Source organism: Callithrix jacchus, chromosome 2 (genome assembly GCF_049354715.1).
Source record: "Callithrix jacchus isolate 240 chromosome 2, calJac240_pri, whole genome shotgun sequence".
NCBI lineage: Eukaryota > Metazoa > Chordata > Mammalia > Primates > Cebidae > Callithrix > Callithrix jacchus.
The window spans coordinates 72,429,899-72,447,445 of NC_133503.1; the positions used below are offsets into that span (position 1 = coordinate 72,429,899).

Genomic DNA, 17,547 nt, shown 5'->3' on the forward strand with positions numbered 1-17,547 from the left:
CGGGGGCCTGGGCCTGCTACTACAGGAGTTGGCACAGTCCTGGTTTCCCTTCTGCTCTCTACCTTCCTGCATTCCTCCTCTACCTCTGTTGCTTTGGCTGGCAGGGGAGTGCAGCGTTTCTTTTTAGGCAAGGTTGCTTTGCTCTCCTGCATTTTTGCCATCCTATCTAAAAGCCTGTGGTTTCTGGGGTGGAGCCCTTGGTGAGGCTGCCATGGGCCCAGACCCACCCAGCAGCCTGGGAGTCCTGTGCCCCTGCCTGACAGAGCACCTGAAAATGCAGCCTTCAGGGCCACGGAGGGCTCAGGACCAGCACTTAGGAGTGCAGGTTTTGGGGCTGGGTGTTGGGGCAGGGGTGCTGCTGTGCTGAGGATGGGTGGTGCGGGGCAGATGGCCTGGGTGTCAAAAGGCATGGATATTGTTGTGCTAAGAGGAGGTTCAGGGTTGGGGGGCTGGGTGTCGGGGCAGGGGTGCTGCTGTGCTGGGGACGGGGTGAAGGTTGACGAGCTGGGTGTCTGTGGGCAGGGGTACTGCTGCACTGAGGACAGGGAGTGCGCATGGGGTCTGGGTGCCAGGGTTTGGTGTGCAAATGTAGTGAGGTCAGGGTGCCATGGGGAGACTGTTGAAGGGACCACAGGAGCTGCTGCATGGCAAACAGAGGCCACAGTCAAGACCGTGTGTCATGATTTCTTCCATGCACATGTGTGGCAAGGTGTGGGGGACTAGGCAGCGGCTGCCAAACAGGGAGTGCACCCGGGCCATGGCCTCAGGGGCCACAGCAGTGGGGCCATCTCTCCCTGCCTGTCTGTGCCTGGGCCTGCCAGGGCTGTCTTCCCTGCTCCATGGGGTGGGGGGGTCTTCAGCCCCTGGGAGGCTGCAGGTCAGCGTGACTTGGAGAGGTTGAAGTCAGGGGTCCCTTGGGGACCATGATGCAGGAACTGCAACCATGGGGCTGGGAGTGGTGAGAAGGTTCCAGGCCTTCTAGAGCACACCTGGCTTCCCAATCAGAAAGGCAGCCAGCCTTGGGCCTGAAGGAGGTGACCCTGTGCCCTGGGCTGCCAATGTCTGTGTCCTGCAGAAGCCCAGTGTTCCAGGGAAGCACTTGAGGAGCAGTATGGCCCCAGGCAGGAGGCAGGGGAGGCAGGACAGGGCCATCCAGGTCACTTCCAGTTCCCTCCTGTGTCTCTGTGACTCTAGAAAATTCTCACACTTGTGTTTCTGAAAGAGAAAAAATGGGATTGCCTAGAATTTAAGCAATGATCTGGGGGATGTTGGAGGAGGTGTGCCAGGACCCGAGGGTGGTGTGCTGGGGGTGCAGCATGAGCTGGGGTGGGTGAAGGAGGGCTCAGTGGGTTTCTTCCTCACATTGTTATTGCCAGTGAGGCTGGCACAGACCTGGCAGCTGGACTGGTCCTGGGTGGGCCAGGGGTGTCCTCCTGGTCTGCACCCCTCCTGCTCGTCCACCATGTCTGTGGGGCATCTGTTGCACCCTGGGAAAGCCTGGACTCCCTTCCAGCTGACACTGAGCCAAGGCAGGGCTCTGGGCCCAGCTCTCCTCACATGGAGAAACAGGGCTCACAGGCGCTTGGTGACATGAGCACGTTGCTTTGCCATGGCGAGGGGCCAGCGTGGCTGTGGGACCCAGCACCAGTGGACAGCCCATGGGTTGTCTCTGCAGGACACTCCTCTGGCAGGTCACACATAGGACACCCCACCGACCTGTGAAAGGTTGTGACCCAGAAAGGGCTCGAATCTTCTTTGCTCCTCCAGCCACTGACCACCAGTGCCTGTGAGTGCAGGTGAGACTGTACGTGGTGACAGGTCATCCTCAGTCTCAGGAGCTAACGCTGTCAACTCTTGTCCTGCTTATGGCACAGCCTGGCATGTCCCCCAGGCTCTGGGATTGGTGGCTGCATCTCCAGTCCCTGTATCTGGCCATGTGCACAGGACGGCACAGGGCCTAGAGGAGCCTGAGGTTTGAGGAGCTTCGAGGCCTGGGAGGGGCCACTGTCACTTTGCCTGTGCTCCTCAGGATCTGGTCACACAGCCCCTCTTACCTCGAGAAAGGCTTGGAGTACAGAAGACACGGGGCTGGGGGTGCTTGGGACTGTGCCTGCACACGCTCCCGCCCACTGGCTCCTCCACCTTTGTCCTGGCTGCACAGCAGGGGGTGGTGGTGGGCCCAGCAGCTGGGGACAGGAAGGGGGAATCAGGGTGGCAAATAATTATGGTTTACTTTTATTATTAAGATGAAATTCACATAACATAAAATTAGCCATTTTTAAGTGGGTGACTTGGTGGCAGTCAGCATAGTCACAACATTGCACAGGCATCGCCTCTGTAGTTCCAAGACCTTTCCACGACCCCGCAAGGAAACCGCATGCCCATTAAACGGTTGCTCCCTGGCCATGGGTTCTGTATCTTCTGGACATTTCATCTGGACCTTTGGCTTCTGTCCTCAGTGTAAGACCTTCTGGGTTCCTCTGGGCTATGGCAGGCATCAGGCCCCCTTCCTGTAAGGGGTGAATAGTGTTCCATCACCCATTCATCTGGGGATATGTAGGGTCCAGCCCTACAGGGTTCTGTGAGCTACTCCCAGCTTGTGTGGAGACAAGGAATTGTAGAAATAAAAGATACAAAACACAGAGATAGAGAAAAGAGGGTTTGGGCCTCGGGGTCCACTGCTACCCAAATCTCAGAGACAAGCAGTGGCCCCAAATGCTGGGACACTCTCACTTTTATTGAGTTGCAAATCTGGGGACAGGGCAGGTAGGGCATGGTCTTGGTGGTAGGAGACTAGGGGCAGAGTAGATAGGGCATGGCAGTGATAGGGTCAAGTACATCACATGTCATTCAGGTGGGGGATCAGGAATTTCTGGCACCTGAAGTGAGGTAAGGAGCTTAATGCATCCGCACCTTTTCCATACTTAACAAGAAAGAACTAAAACATTAAGATTTAGATTACTGATTATCTTTTCTAAGAAAAAGGAATAAAAGAGTAGACATGGAACGTGACCCCTGAAGCACAGCATCATATGGAGACAGTTAAGCCCCTGATGTCTGCAGGTCTACCTGACAGCCGTCAGGCCTTACCACAGGAGCTTGGAGAAGCGGAGTTTTCTCCAAACTTCCCCAGGAAGGAGATGTCTTGGCCATTTTGGTCATCTCCGCTGGCTAAACAGCAGGCTCTTTCCCAGTGCTGGTGCTGCCGCACAGCCCACGCGCCCTCCAGCAGCCCTTATGCAAGGACTTAAAACATCTTGCCTTAGTGCCATTCATTTCACAATGTCACCCCAGGTGATGGAGGACTTAGTCTTGCCTTAGTGCCATTCATTTCACAATGTCACCCCACGTTCACACTTCCAACCTGAGAGGCATTAGTAAAAGGATTAAGATCACCCATGAATAACTAAGATCACATATGAATAACTCATAACTACTATGGTTATATTTCTAGTTACTTTGTTCTTCATTATTTATATGAAAATAGGCTGAGGCCTTTTGCTCCTGCCTCGGGGCTTACGGGATCTCCCCACTACAGGGACAGACATGTGGGTGCCTTCCACACTTTGGCGATTACGAAAAGTGCTGTCAGGGACATTCCCGTTACAAATATCTGAGTCTTTGCTTTCAGTTCTCTTGGGTATGTACCTAGGCCCCAGGTGTGAAATTGCTGGGTAATTGTTTGTTTTTTTGAGGAGCTGCCACGCTGTTTTCCACAGTGGTTGAATCATGTTTTATTCTCAGCAGCAGCACACAGGGGTCAGTGTTTATCACGTCCTCACCTCCCCGTGTTATTCTCTGGTGTGTGTCTAACCCTGGCCACCCAGTGGGTGCACAGGGCCATCTCACTGTGGCTCTGGCTTGCCTTTCCCTGGTGACAGTGCTGGGGACACATTTTCCTGGGCTAGCTGGCCAGCTGCATCTCATTGGAGCGGCATCTCTTTGAGGCCTCTGCCCATTGTCCCCAGGGCGGCCATCCTGGTATGTGGCTGACTTCACTGTCATGTCTCCATCCAGGGCTTCTGAGAAGTGGCTGTGTCTCCTGGGCAGCCGTCCTGCCATGTGGCTGACTTCACTGTCCCATCTGCACCCAGGGGTGCTGAGCAGCAGCTTTGTCCAGAGGCGTCTCCATCAGTGTCTGAGCCCCAGGTCCCTTTTGAAGCAGGTGGGATCATCTGATTTCTCTTGTGGGCACAGAGTCACCACCATCCTTGGGAACTCTGAGAACACTCTCAGAAGACCTCCTTCCCTGTAACGTCAGCTCATGTCATTTTAGAGGTGTGAGGAGACTTGGGTCCTAGTCACAGTTCCACCATGAGTGTGAGAGGCGAGTGCTGGGCCTTCATTTCCCAGCACAGAATGGGGACAGGGATGTTCGTGTTCTCCAGTGGGTGGCTCAGGTCGGGTGTTGGAGGAAGAGCTCGAGGAAGCAAGGGCTGTGCCTGTGTGTGCAGGGATGGTGGCACCTCCAAGGCCAGGGCTGGCTGCCATCTCTGCTCCTCCCGCTGCTCCTCCAGGCCACCCCTCTGGGGGCCCAGGAGGAGAGGTGTCTGCAGAGGCCCTGCTCCCCACACTGGGTCCCCTGCTCTGCATTTTGTGAAGAAGGAATTTAAGTCTGGGATGGAGGCTGCACTGCCATTATGGTGACTTTTGTCCTCATCAGACACCAGGGAGGTAGCTGCCGTTGGCATTTATTGAGTGCCCAGTGTATGCAACAGGCTGTGCCTGCATCTGCAGAGCCCAGGGTTTTCTTGATGGTTTGGCAGAGAGATGCTGAAATTGAGGGCACTAAAAATGGGAAAGGCTGTCGGGTTTTCCGCATCAAGGCGTTGGCTTATAGATGAGTGCAACTGGGCTGTGGAGCCGTGAGCTGGGGCAGCTGCTCCCAGAGTGAGGCTCCAAGGACCATCCCGTCACTCCAGCCTGCCTCAGGCCTCTCCTCCACACCTGCTCAGTGCCCGGCATCAGACCATGGCGCGATGGGCAACCTGATGCCTCGTTATGCCCCTTCCTTTTATGTTTAGACACAACAGCTGCCCAGCTTGCATGTTCCAGTCGAGGGCATAAGACTGACAGAACAGATTCTGTGGCAGTGAAGGTACCAAAGTGTAAACAGCACCTAAAGCCAGGCCCGGCAAGGGTTGAGACACACCCCCCTCAACTTAAGGAATAAACTGTTCTGACTGCCACGGGGTTTCTTTTTCTCTAGCGGCTAAATAAGCACTATTCACAGTTGTAGCTCAGTGTCCGGCACTGACTAAATGGCCCCCGACCCCTGTTCCAGCAGCCGTAGCTACAGCTCCAACTGGACAAGAGACTGATTTCAGCAACTCTGCCCCGGGAAGAGACCACCTGCCATGCGCTGGTTCTGGCTGGTTTACAGAGGCTGTGCCCTTGTGTGCCTTTGTGTCCTGAAAAGACCTTTTGAAGTATAGGGCCTAAGTGTGATACATTTAAATATTAAGTCTCCACCCCATAGTGAACCTGGGTCACAAGTTACATGTATGTGTATTAGGTGTGCATGCATCAGGACCACCTCATGAATATCCATGGCTCCTCCTGTAACCTGTTGAAGGTTTCTATTCAGCCAGCCTGTCCAGAGTAAAGCTCCTGTCCCACCCAGCTCCTCTGCCCATGTACCGGGGTCTGGCCTGGGCAGGAGGCACACTTCCAGCCTGCAGGATGGCCACCTTGGGGGCCATAGGCTTTCATAAGAAATCAAGTCTCTTCCCAGAAGCTCTTTAGTTTAATTAGGTCTTACCAGGCTTCAGCGACAGGATTTACCCATGTTACAAACTGCACATGAAGCTAAACCTAAAGCAAAGTGGAGGAAAAAAGTCTCTGCTTGTTTTCTGAATGTATAAATCTTGTGTTTCCTTTAAGTTAATGGAGTGAATTAAATGGTTCCTTTGTAGAGCAGCATTTCAGGTCTACATTAGCTTTCTTTCCTTGTTACTCTGTAACCCTCTGGTTAATTTCCCTGCATGTTTTGTTCACTTGTCAGTCAACTCACAGTGGCTGAGGCAGAAGGAAAACCACCCCTGTCTTACCCTTGGCCTGTGTCATAGAGCGGCAGGTCTTTAATCTCATGTTTGAGAGGTATCTCTGTGCTGGAGATTTTCAAACAGGAATTTGCATCTGGCTTTTTAAACGAGTTTGCAATTTCTTTGCTCTCCTCTTGACAGGTGGGGGTCTGTGCCTCCTCTCATGGGGCTGGATACTAGTGCTCACTTGTCACAGACAGGTGATGTGAAGGGGATGCCGTTTGACAAGGCCATGAGCCTCTGCCTGGTTCACTGCGGTCACTCACCTGTGGAGCCCTTGGCTACCAAGTCAAGGCTCTGAATGTCCTGAGACTGCTCAGCTACTTGGAAGCCCAGGACACCAGAGAGTCTCCTGTAGGTCCTCCAGCCAAGCCCAGTGACCTCAGCAGACCTGTGAGTGATGTCACCTACAGATGACACCAAACCCTTGCTGTGCATTCAGCCCCAGCCAGTGACCATTCTCTGCAGTCCCCAGACATCAAGAAGTAGCAAAAAGCTATTTTTTCTGTTTTGCATGAATTCCTATCCCTGTGAAGCATGAGCAAAACAAAAAGGTTGTTTTATACCAGTATTTTGGAGTATTCATTTAAAAAAAAATTCACAATAAACGCACCAGAAATAACACACTTATAGCACATTCACAAGGTACAGAAGGCGGCACACTGAAATCTGGGTTTCTGCCTTGCCCTCTTCTGCAGCCTGCCAGCTCCTGCCTCTGATGTAACTGCTGTTAAGTTTTTGTACATTTTTCCTTAATTTTTTATGAAGATTTATTTATTGATGAAGTCTCATTCTGTCACCAGGCTTGAGTGCAGTGGCATGAGCTCAGGTCACTGCAACCTCTGTCTACTGGGTTCAAGTGATTCCCCAGCCTCAGCCTCCCAAGCAGCTGGGACTACAGGCACGAACCATTATACCCGGCTAATTTTTGGTATTTTAGTAGAGACAGGGATTCACCATATCCACCAGGCTGGTCTTGAACTCCTGACCTTGTGATCTGCCCGCCTTGGCCTCCCAAAGTGCTAGGTTTACATGCGTGAACCACCTTGCCCAGCGGGTTTTATTTTTTTTAACGTATTCTCTATTTTTTTTAAAAAAATTTCTTCCCCAGTTTTCATTGGAGATGTGAATCTTTTCCAGTTTTTTCTTAGGTCTCACCACTGACTCTTTCTCTGTCTCATGCATGAATACATATGCATATATATGTGTGTATATATATTCATGTATGGTGTATATTATGTGCAAGCACACATTTTTCTGTTCAGTTGTTAGCAATTATAATTCTCTATTTAGACAGGTAATATTACCTGTTTCTTCCCAAATCCCGTCAGTGACCTCAACTAGGTAGTCCCTGGAAAAATGGAAACGTCTGTATTAATGCAGCTTTCATACCTCATCAATGTCACATTTGATTTAATAGTTCTTAAAGCTTGTGATGGATCTGCAGTGATGGAAATTTGCACTGAACCATTTCCTATCTTAGTGGGTATTTGTTATAAACAGGATAACGCTCTCATTTTTATTCTCTAATTTTCAGCTGTTCCGTGTTTTGCAGGGCTTGTCAGTTGCCTTCCAGGTGCTAACTCTCATGACGAGATAATAAGAACGGGTGTGACTGGGTGTTGACTGATGAGCCAGAACACATTTAATCCTGGAGTCTGAGGTTATCAGAACACCCCACTCAGAAAATCATTCTTCATATATTTTCATACAACACATTGGTGAACATATAATGCTTCTTTTTTCTTCATCTCTCAGTGAACAGCCAGGCTTTCATGTGTACATTCACAGAGAGATCTTAAAGAGATTCAGAAATTAGTAAGTTTGTAACTTAGTTGCATACAGAGAAAAATAGTAGATAATATAGACAGCTGATGAGAGAAGACTTTATACAATTACTGTGAGTTGTACTCTTAGAGATCAACTTTTAAAAATTAAATTTATACTAAGGCAAATTAAACTTTAATCTGGAGCAAATTTAAAATTGCTGAAAATAGAAATTGTTGAATATAGAAATTGTGGCTGACACAGGAATAGTAAGAATGGGTGGGACAGTACTTCATGTCAGGGTAGGAATCTCATTTTATTCTGAATGTGTTAGTTTTGACCCTCTTCACCCTGAAATTTTCACTATCAAATATGTTTGTAAGGCAGGTCTTTTTTCCTCATTTAACATTTATTTAATACACAGAATAATACTGAGGGTCTGGGATTCCAGTTTTGAAATGAAACATGGACTCTGAGTGACCCTTGTCCTTGTGAAAGTGCACCGGTCTAGATAGTGGCAGTTGGACCCCATAGTGTGGCACGTGTTCCTGTGTTCATTTGCATACTCTTATGACCTGTCGCTGAGGTCATGTGATGATGTATAGCCTGTCTTCATCCCAACTGATAATGTGTTTCAACTCTCATCTAGACTACTAGTCAAGATGGGAGGACTCTGTTCCTGCCTTGGAGGTATGTTCATTTCCATCTTCCCACTGCACTTTCTTCAGATTTTAGGCCACTTGTACTGAAAATGTCTTCCTGAATTATTCTTTTCCCAGGCTTGTACATCCAGTTTGTCTACAGATGTACAAATTTGCTTTAGAGTTTTATGTCTCAACTTGTATTTTTGATTCTGCTGTAAAATTTTTTGCTTCAAATATTTTTCTCTGTTCAGAAAAATGTACTGGTTCCCAGGCCAATTTAGTTCACACATTCATAGAATAGATTCAGAAGAAACACCACAACCTTGCCTTAATCATGTCAGGAGATCTCGATACGAAATAGAGTAGGAGCCATTCCATGAAAGGCAGAGAGATTACAGGCCAACGTCTTCTAAACTCCTAAATCAAATTGTGGAAAAGCTTGACTCCAGAGAGTTTTAGAAAATAAACTGAGATTTTCTGAAGGGAAAAAGTATCCTAGTTAAGAGGTTTTGGGGGATTGTTTTAAATTAAAGGCATTTTAAAAAGATAAACACGATCAAGTGGATATAAAAAGTTACAAAATAGAGAAAAGTAATATTAGAGGTTACAAAAGCTAGATGAAAATCTTACTTTGCAGTCAAAATGGACTGGGTTAGATAGATTTATTTGTAAGGTGTTATTAAAATTAGCTACAATATTAAAAATACACTAATACCAAACTACAATTTTAGTTTAAAAAATAAGCTTTTGTTAAGATAGATAATTTGTTCTCAGTGAAATACAAGAGGTAATAATTTTTCATTCCAAAATCTGATTTTACTTTTAAACCTCTTACTTATACCTCAGAGATTGGACTTTTACTGTGTCTCTTTACACGTAATTTACAGGTCCCACACCATTGCCTTCTGTTTCTTTTCTCCTGGAAAAGGTGCATCTTTACACTTGGCTTGGATGATAACTCTCGCCTTTAAATTTTCATCAGCTTCATTAATTTACTTCTCCCCTCCTACCTGGGTTCTAATTCTGCTGCTGTAATGCTAAACTGCTTATTTTTAAAGGCCCCAATTACTAATGTTGGTCTCAGATGTAACATGATTTTGTACTCTTGGCCTTTTGATATGTCTTAATGTTTCAGGTGAGCCGGAAACCACCCATGCTATTAGTTAGAGCCACATATTCCCCTGTTCAAGTTACTACCTCTTCTGCTTACACTCCTCTGTAATCCAGCATTCACTCATGACTGAACACATGCTGTGTCTCATTAAATGTGAGTGCCCTTCTCATCAGGTGTGACTTCTAAGGTATTCAATAGACTTCATTTAAACACTGCTCACTCTCAGGCAGGCCTTAGTTCAGCCTGCTCAGAGGGTTGCTCAGATGGGTAGTCAGTGAGACAGTGGGGGTCACAGATTTCATTCATTAAATCACTGAAGTGCCAGCCCTGATGGCCATGTTTTCAGTTAACTGCTCATGCAGGGTTGGTCAGTTGAAGGGAAGCTGATTCTTGGCAGAGCCATCATGTGGCAGTTGCCTTAGAATATTCTGAGTTTTAGAACATCTTGGGGCCAAGCAGACCCCTGGTTTCTCAGGGTGGTCACTGGTCATGGGGGTGTTCACCACCAGGCAGCTGGCAGTGTGAAGCTGCTGGGGAGGATGGCCTGACATTTGAATTTATTCATCAGGGAAGCTTTGTTTGCAGAAAAAAGCCATAGTTTAGGTCAAGAATTAAAATCTAGAGACAGAAGTTTCGTTTGAATGATTTGAGCTCTTCTCTGGGCTTAGCCACCTCCTGGCATCCACCTTCCTGAAGAGACCCTGGGGAGCAGGATAGAGAAAGGGAGTGAAAAGAGTTCCTGGTTCAGGGTCCAGGCCAGGATTTAGAGGTCTCAGGTGTTCAGACACCTCTGCCCCAGAGCACCATCTACATTCTTGTCCCAGATCTCTCACTCCTGAGTGCTGTGACTCTAGGCAGGTCACTTCAAATCTCTCATTTCACTTCCCTGAGCTGTGTAGATGCTGTTGGTCAAGTTTGGTCTTTCCCAGAATTCCATTTAACCAGAGGAAGCCTCACAGCCTCTGGCCAGGGCAGCTGCATCACATTAGTTGCAGCAGAGGTGGGAGGAGAGCCAGTTCCAGTACAGGGTGAGCTCACAAAGGGAGGGGCTGCCCCAGAGCCCCTCCCACCCTCCCTATGAATCCCTTCCCTGGGCATAGGGCTGAGTATGCAGCCTGAATAGCTGTTAGCACAAGAGATGGGGCCTGTCTGCACCCAAGGGAGTCCCCTGTGGTCGGTTCCAGTTTTGTAAATCCTGGTGGGAGTGGGAGGCAGGCAGCAGGGGGTCCAGTGGTTTAGAGTGGCTCTCGTGGGCTGGCTGCCCACAACACCTACCCCTCAGCAGGCCTGCTCTGGACACAGTAGTTGGCCAAGTCCCAGCCAGCCTGTCTTGGCAGCTCCTCCTCCTGCCTGCCACGGTGACTTCACTTTTTCAGATCTGCTGAGCGATGTGTAGATCACTGATTCAGTCCTGAGCTCAGCCAGGACACAGCAGGAAGAGGAGGGGCTGGCTCCGCAGCACCCGAGGCCCAGGTTCCTGGGCCCTCCACCCCAAGGACATTCTTTCTTTTAGGTCAACAGGCAGCAGTGGCTGGTAAGTTTCAGCTCCCTGCTGCTGCTCCCTGGGAGGTTTCCTGATGAGAAGCCGCCATTGAGACAATGTAACTTTCTTTAAGACTGGGATGATCAATTTCTATGTTTATTTAAAGAAGCAGTAAACTACTTCTATAGGAGAATGTGGCCATGTTCAGCCTCATGGGGGGAGTGCGGAGGGGGTGCCCTTCCCCCCTCTACCCAGGAGAACACAGTCTTGAAGAAAGTTACATTTGTCTCAATTGCATTGACTTCTCAGGAAACCTCCCAGAGAGCAGCTGCAGGGAGCTGAAATTTACCAACTCCAGGCTTGACAGTGGGAGGCCTGCCCCTCACCCCTCCTAACTGCCTAAGCCATCGCAGTTGGACCCCATAGTGTGGCATGTGTTCCTGTGTTCATTTGCATACTCTTATGACCTGTCGCTGAGGTCACGTGATGATGTATAGCCTGTCTTCATCCCAACTGATAATGTGTTTCAACTCTCAGCTAGACTACTAGTCAAGATGGGAGGTCTCTGTTCCTGCCTTGGAGGTATGTTCATTTCCATCTTCCCACTGCACTTTCTTCAGATTCTAGGCCACTTGTACTGAAAATGTCTTCCTGCATTATTCTTTTTCCAGGTTTGTACATCCAGTTTGTCTACAGATGTACAAATTTGCTTTAGAGTTTGATGCCTCAATTTGTATTTTTGATTCTGCTATAAAACTTTTTACCTTAAATATTTTTCTCTGTTTAGAAAAATATACTGTTTCCCAGGCCAATTTTGTTCACTCTTTCATAGAATAGATCCAGAAGAAACACCACAACCTTGCCTTAATCATGTCAGGAGATCTCGATACCAAATACAGTAGGAGCCATTCCATGAAAGGCAGAGAGATTACAGGCCAACGTCTTCTAAACTGAGTTGTGAAACTCCTAAATCAAATTGTGGAAAAGTTTGACTCCAGAGAGTTTTAGAAAATAAACTGAGATTTTCTGAAGGGAAAAAGTATCCTAGTTAAGAGGTTTTGGGGATTGTTTTAAATTAAAGGCATTTTAAAAAGATAAACACAATCAAGTGGATATAAAAAGTTACAAAATAGAGAAAATTAATATTAGAAGTTACAAAAGGTAGATGAAAATCTTACTTTGCAGTCAAAATGGACTGGGTTAGATAGATTTATTTGTAAGGTGTTATTAAAATTAGCTACAATATTAAAAATACATTAATACCAAACTACAATTTTGGTTTAAAAAATAAGCTTTTTTTTTTTTAAGATAGATAATTTGTTCTCAGTGAAATACAAGAGGTGATAATTTTTCTTTTAAAATTCTCAGATTTATACCTCAGAGGTTCGACTTTTACTGTGTCTCTTTACATGTAATTTACAGGTCCCACACCATTGCCTTCTGTTTCTTTTCTCCTGGAAAAGGTGCATCTTTACACTTGGCTTGGATGATAACTCTCGCCTTTAAATTTTCATCAGCTTCATTAATTTACTTCTCCCCTCCTACCTGGGTTCTAATTCTGCTGCTGTAATGCTAAACTGCTTATTTTTAAAGGCCCCAATTACTAATGTTGGTCTCAGATGTAACATGATTTTATACTCTTGGCCTTTTGATATGTCTTAATGTTTCAGGTGAGCAGGAAACCTCCCATGCTGTTTGTTAGTTAGAGCCAGGTATTCCCCTGCTCAAGTTACTAGCTCTTCTGATTACATTCCTCTGTAATCCAGCATTCACTCATGACTGAACACATGCTGTGTCTCATTAAATGTGAGTGCCCTTCTCATCAGGTGTGACTTCTAAGGTATTCAGTAGACTTCATTTAAACACTGCTCACTCTCAGGCAGGCCTTAGTTCAGCCTGCTCAGAGAGTTGCTCAGATGGGTAGTCAGTGAGACAGTGGGGGTCACAGATTTCATTCATTAAATCACTGAAGTGCCAGCCCTGATGGCCATATTTTCAGTTAACTGTTCATGCAGGGTTGGTCAGTTGAAGGGAAGCTGATTCTTGGCAGAGCCATCACGTGGCAGTTGCCTTAGAATATTCTGAGTTTTAGAACATCTCGGGGCCAAGCAGACCACTGGTCCCTCAGGGTGGTCACTGATCATGAGGGTGTTCACCGCCAGGCAGCTGGCAGTGTGAAGCTGCTGGGGAGGATGGCCTGACATTTGAATTTATTCATCAGAGAGGCTTTGTTTGCAGGAAGGTGCCATATTTTAGGTCAAGAATTAAAATCTAGAAACAGAAGTTTTGTTTGAATGACTTGAGGTCTTCTCTGGACTTAGCCACCTCCTGGCATCCACCTTCCTGAAAAGACCCTGGGGAGGAGGATTGAGAAAGGGAGTGAAAAGAGCTCCTGGTTCAGGGTCCAGGCCGGGATTTAGAGGTCTCAGGTATTCAGAGACCTCTTTCCTGGAGAATCATCTACATTCTTGTCCCAGATCTTTCAACCCTGAGTGCTGTGACTCTAGGCAGGTCACTTCAAATCTTTCATTTCACTTTCCTGAGCTGTCAACTGTGGGTGGTGGGCCCTGGCCTGCCCATTTAGCTGGGCCTATGTGGGCATCACAGGAAATAACAGATACTGTCCATGAGCGCTGAAGCATCAGGCCCATGTGAAGGAGGAAGAAAATTTTATTCTCTACTATTCTGGAGCCCTGTCCCCCAGCACCTTGTCATATTAACCACTGCCAAGGGCCTGGCTTACTTTCAGACATGTAATGATTGAACATGAACGGCACTCAGCAGGCACTGCATTGCTTCAGGCATTACCTCTGTTTAATTACTTTTGGCCTTAGGACATAACATAGCCCATTATGAACATCATGATACTCAGAAGAGGAAACTGAGGCACAGAAAGGTCTATAGAACTCCTCAGGTTCAAGTATTTCCAAATAAGGACCAGACCTTTGTGCACCAGGCCCCGTGCTCTTGGTCACTCCATCTGCCACCTTTCTACGTTGTCTCATCTCAGCACAGGGGTTTGCCTGCACAGTCGGTCTGCACAGTTTTTAATGCAGCCCACAGTGCAAGTGCTTCCTAATGCCCAACTCAGATTCAGGAGGCTTATCCCTGCAGATGGTGGACAGTGGGCCATGGATCAAACATGGAGCCCAGTGGTCCCCAGCCTTTCTGACAGCAGGAGGAATCAGTTTCATGGAAGATAATTTTTCAGTGGGGTGGGGGGTGGAAGGGTGCTTTCCGGAAGATTCCAGCACATTTATTGGGCACTTTATTTCTATTATTATTACATTTTAGTTAATGAAATAATTATCCAACTCACCATAATGTAGAGTCAGTGGGAGCCCTGAGCTTGTTGTCCTGCAACTAGACAGTCCCAGCTGGGCGTGCTGAGAGAGAGTGACACATCATCAGCCGTTAGATTCTCACACAGCGCATGCAGCCCAGATCTCTGTGCAGCTCACAGTAGGGTTTGCGCTCCTCGGAGACTCTAATGTTATGGCTACTGTGACAGGAGGCGGAGCTTGGGCGGTGACAGGAGTGATGGGGAGTGGCTGTAAACACAGATGCAGCTTTGCTCCAGCCAGCTGCTCACCTCCTGCTGTGCAGCCCGCTTCCTAACAGGCCACAACTATGTGTGGCCCAGAGGCCAGGGACCCCTGATTTAACCTATTTCCCATTTAGAAAATAAAAGTGCAGCTTGCTGGCAGCACGGTGTTCTTGGGGACACAGGAAATGGGTTAAACTGTGAATAAATGATTACTCATTTCTCTATAGTCTTCTGCAGCAAGATGCCAACAGCTGTCTTTATTTTAATACATTTCCCAGGACGTTGCCTTGAAGAGGAAGAAGAGATTCCTTCAGAAATAGAGCACGCACCGTCAAAGGAAGTATCCTGCCACCGACCACTTTATCATCTTAGCACCGACCCTTTGCCACCTGGAGGTACTGTGGAAACTCAGTTTCTCACTCTTGCAAGCATAAGGATTCCAGATTCTTCAATGTCTTATGCTGCAGAAATCTCTAAAATTGCTGCACTTTATTCCTCTTTATTTCAGGTGTTCAAATTGAAATGTATCAAGTCAATCACTAGTGCTACAAATGCAGAAGTAAAGATGTATTTCCACTTCCAGCTTGGTTCGCTTTTAATAGTAAAGAACATCTCAATGCAAGGTTTAGATATTTAGCTGATTGTTAGACAGTAGCTAAAATGGAACTCTTCCTGAGATAGTGTGGGCCCATTTTCAAACAAATGGACATCATGTGAAACTTGTAAATGAACTTAAATTTGAAGTACTACAGAAAGTTCCCAGACGCCCTCCCCACTCAGTACCCTTTTTGTGATCACAGCTTACACGAATGTGGTGCATTTGTTACAGTGGCTGAACCGATAGTGATATCTTCTTATTAGTGAAAGTCTGGAGTTCACATTAAGGCTCACCCTGTGTTGTGCAGCCTGTGCATTTTGACAAACTCATGTCATTCATCACCCAGACAGAAGAGTTTTGCACCCAAAACATGACCTGTGCTGCACCTCTTAATCCCTTTCCTCTTTTCTCAGGACCCCTGACTGCTATAGATCATTTATTTTACTGCCTCTATACATTTTCCCCCCAAATTTTATAGAATTGGAATCATAAAGCATGCAGCCACTTAGGACTAACTGATTTCACTTCACAATATACATGCAAGATTTTTCATGTCTTTTAGTAGCTTAATGGCTTACTCATTTTTACCAATGGGTCATATTCCCTTGGGTCCATGTAACAATGTGGGTTGATGCACGCACCTCCTGAAGAGCATCTCAGCTGCTTCCAGTTCAGGCGATTATGAATACATGTGCCCTCATTCTTGTGCGGATTTTGTAATGGGCATAATTTTAAAATTTAACTGGGTAAATGTTTACAATTTTAATTGGTTGTTTATATAACAAGACAATGTCTTCCTTTGTAAGAATTAGGAAGAATTCAGTAAAGTCACATGGGTATTTTTTACAAAGCTGTTGTTGATTCCATTTCTATAGTAGATATTGCTCAGGTTATCTGACTCTCCTTTGGGTAGTTATAGTTTCTGCCTTTGGAGGAATGCGTCATTTTCATCTAGGCTGTCAAATCTGTGAGCGTAGATTTGTTCTAAGTATTCTTTATTACCTGATTGATATTAATGGGATCAGCAGGAATCATTCCTCTTTTTATTTATATTTTTTATAAATTGTGTCTTCTAGCTTTTCTTTGTGGTGAGCCTGGCTTGAGGATTATCAATTCTATTTATTTTTTCTATGAAGCAGCTCTTGTTTTTTTTTTTTTTAGTTCTGTTTATTTTATTATTTCTATTATAATGATTTCTGCAAATTGTTTGTCCTATTTTTATGTGTGGGTTACATTACACTATACTTTTTTCTCTGGTTTCCTAGGTGGAAGGTAAGAACACTGAATTAAGATTGTTTTTAGTTTTTTCTTTTTTAAAAAGATGGAGTCTTGCTCTGTCTCCAAGGCTGGAGTGCAGTGGCAGGATCTCAGCTCACTGCAACTTCCACCTCTCAGGTTCAAGCGATCCTCCTGTCTCATCCTCCCGAGAAGCTGGGATTATAGGTGACCACAACCATGCCTGGCTAATTTTTGCATTTGTAGTAGAGCTGGGGTTTTACCAAGTTGGTCAGGCTTGTCTCAAACTCCTGACCTCAGGTGATTCACCCACCTCAGCCTCCCAATGTGCTGGGATTACAGGCATGCACCAGCACATCCGGCCTGCTTTTAGTTTTCTACACAGTGTTGTGAATGGAACTAATGCCACTGAAGTGTGCATTTAATAAAATAATTCATATTGTGTATTTTTCACCACAATAATGATTTAAAATTCAATGATATAGATGATAAATGCAGCAGGAGCACACGTAGATTCAGGAACGTTAAACATTGTATTCTTTTTTTCAAAAGAGGATACTTACCAGGGGCCTCTTTCTGTGCAGAGACCCTGTCCTGGAGTCATGCCGTGCACTTGTGTGCTGCCTATGTGAACACTGCCTGCTTCACAGTGATGAGGGTGGCTTAGCCAGAGACCCGAGGCTCTGTCCCCCAGGGCTCTCCTGATGGTGTCCTTTGCCTTCCTTCACCACCAAGGAGGGTGGCCCAGTGGCAGCTCAGCCCCTGCTCCTACCCCACCTCCTTCGTACAGCAGTCCTGTGTCCTCAGCACCCAGGGCTGCCAGAGCACCTTCAGCAGCTCCCATGGCTGACAGTGTCTCTGTGTTTCCTAGAACATCCAATAAACTGGGAGAAATCCTCTGCAAGATCTTTCGCACAACGCATTAAGGACTGTGAGCCTGTAAGTCTTCTTTTTTGTCTGAGATGGGAAATTTTTTCTTTTTTTTATTTTATTTTGAATTAAAATATACAAATCTTACCACGAACATTATAGATGAGTCACAGAATATCCTGGTGGACAAAGGTATGTGAGTGTCCATTACCAGCTTGGAACTTGTTCCAGATGGCCCCCATTG

At 46.6% G+C, this 17,547-nt stretch overlaps 1 protein-coding gene across 7 annotated transcripts in view; it reads left to right on the forward strand.

Moving 5' to 3' along the window:
* Nucleotides 1-17,547, forward strand: part of LOC103790477 (uncharacterized) — a 59,174-nt gene that overhangs the window by 18,288 nt on the left and 23,339 nt on the right. For 3 of the 7 annotated variants that reach the window (XM_035290789.3, XM_078364794.1, XM_078364795.1), the window contains exons 1-3: nucleotides 11,069-11,634; nucleotides 14,878-14,994; nucleotides 17,305-17,372. In XM_035290789.3, coding sequence (XP_035146680.1) covers nucleotides 11,607-11,634; nucleotides 14,878-14,994; nucleotides 17,305-17,372 — 213 coding nt within the window. In that variant the 5' untranslated portion in view covers nucleotides 11,069-11,606. Of the gene's footprint in view, nucleotides 1-8,434; nucleotides 8,502-10,648; nucleotides 10,743-10,971; nucleotides 11,635-14,877; nucleotides 14,995-17,304; nucleotides 17,373-17,547 lie in introns of those variants that run through there. The other 4 variants (XM_078364791.1, XM_078364792.1, XM_078364793.1 and 1 more) reach the window with 4 other exon arrangements.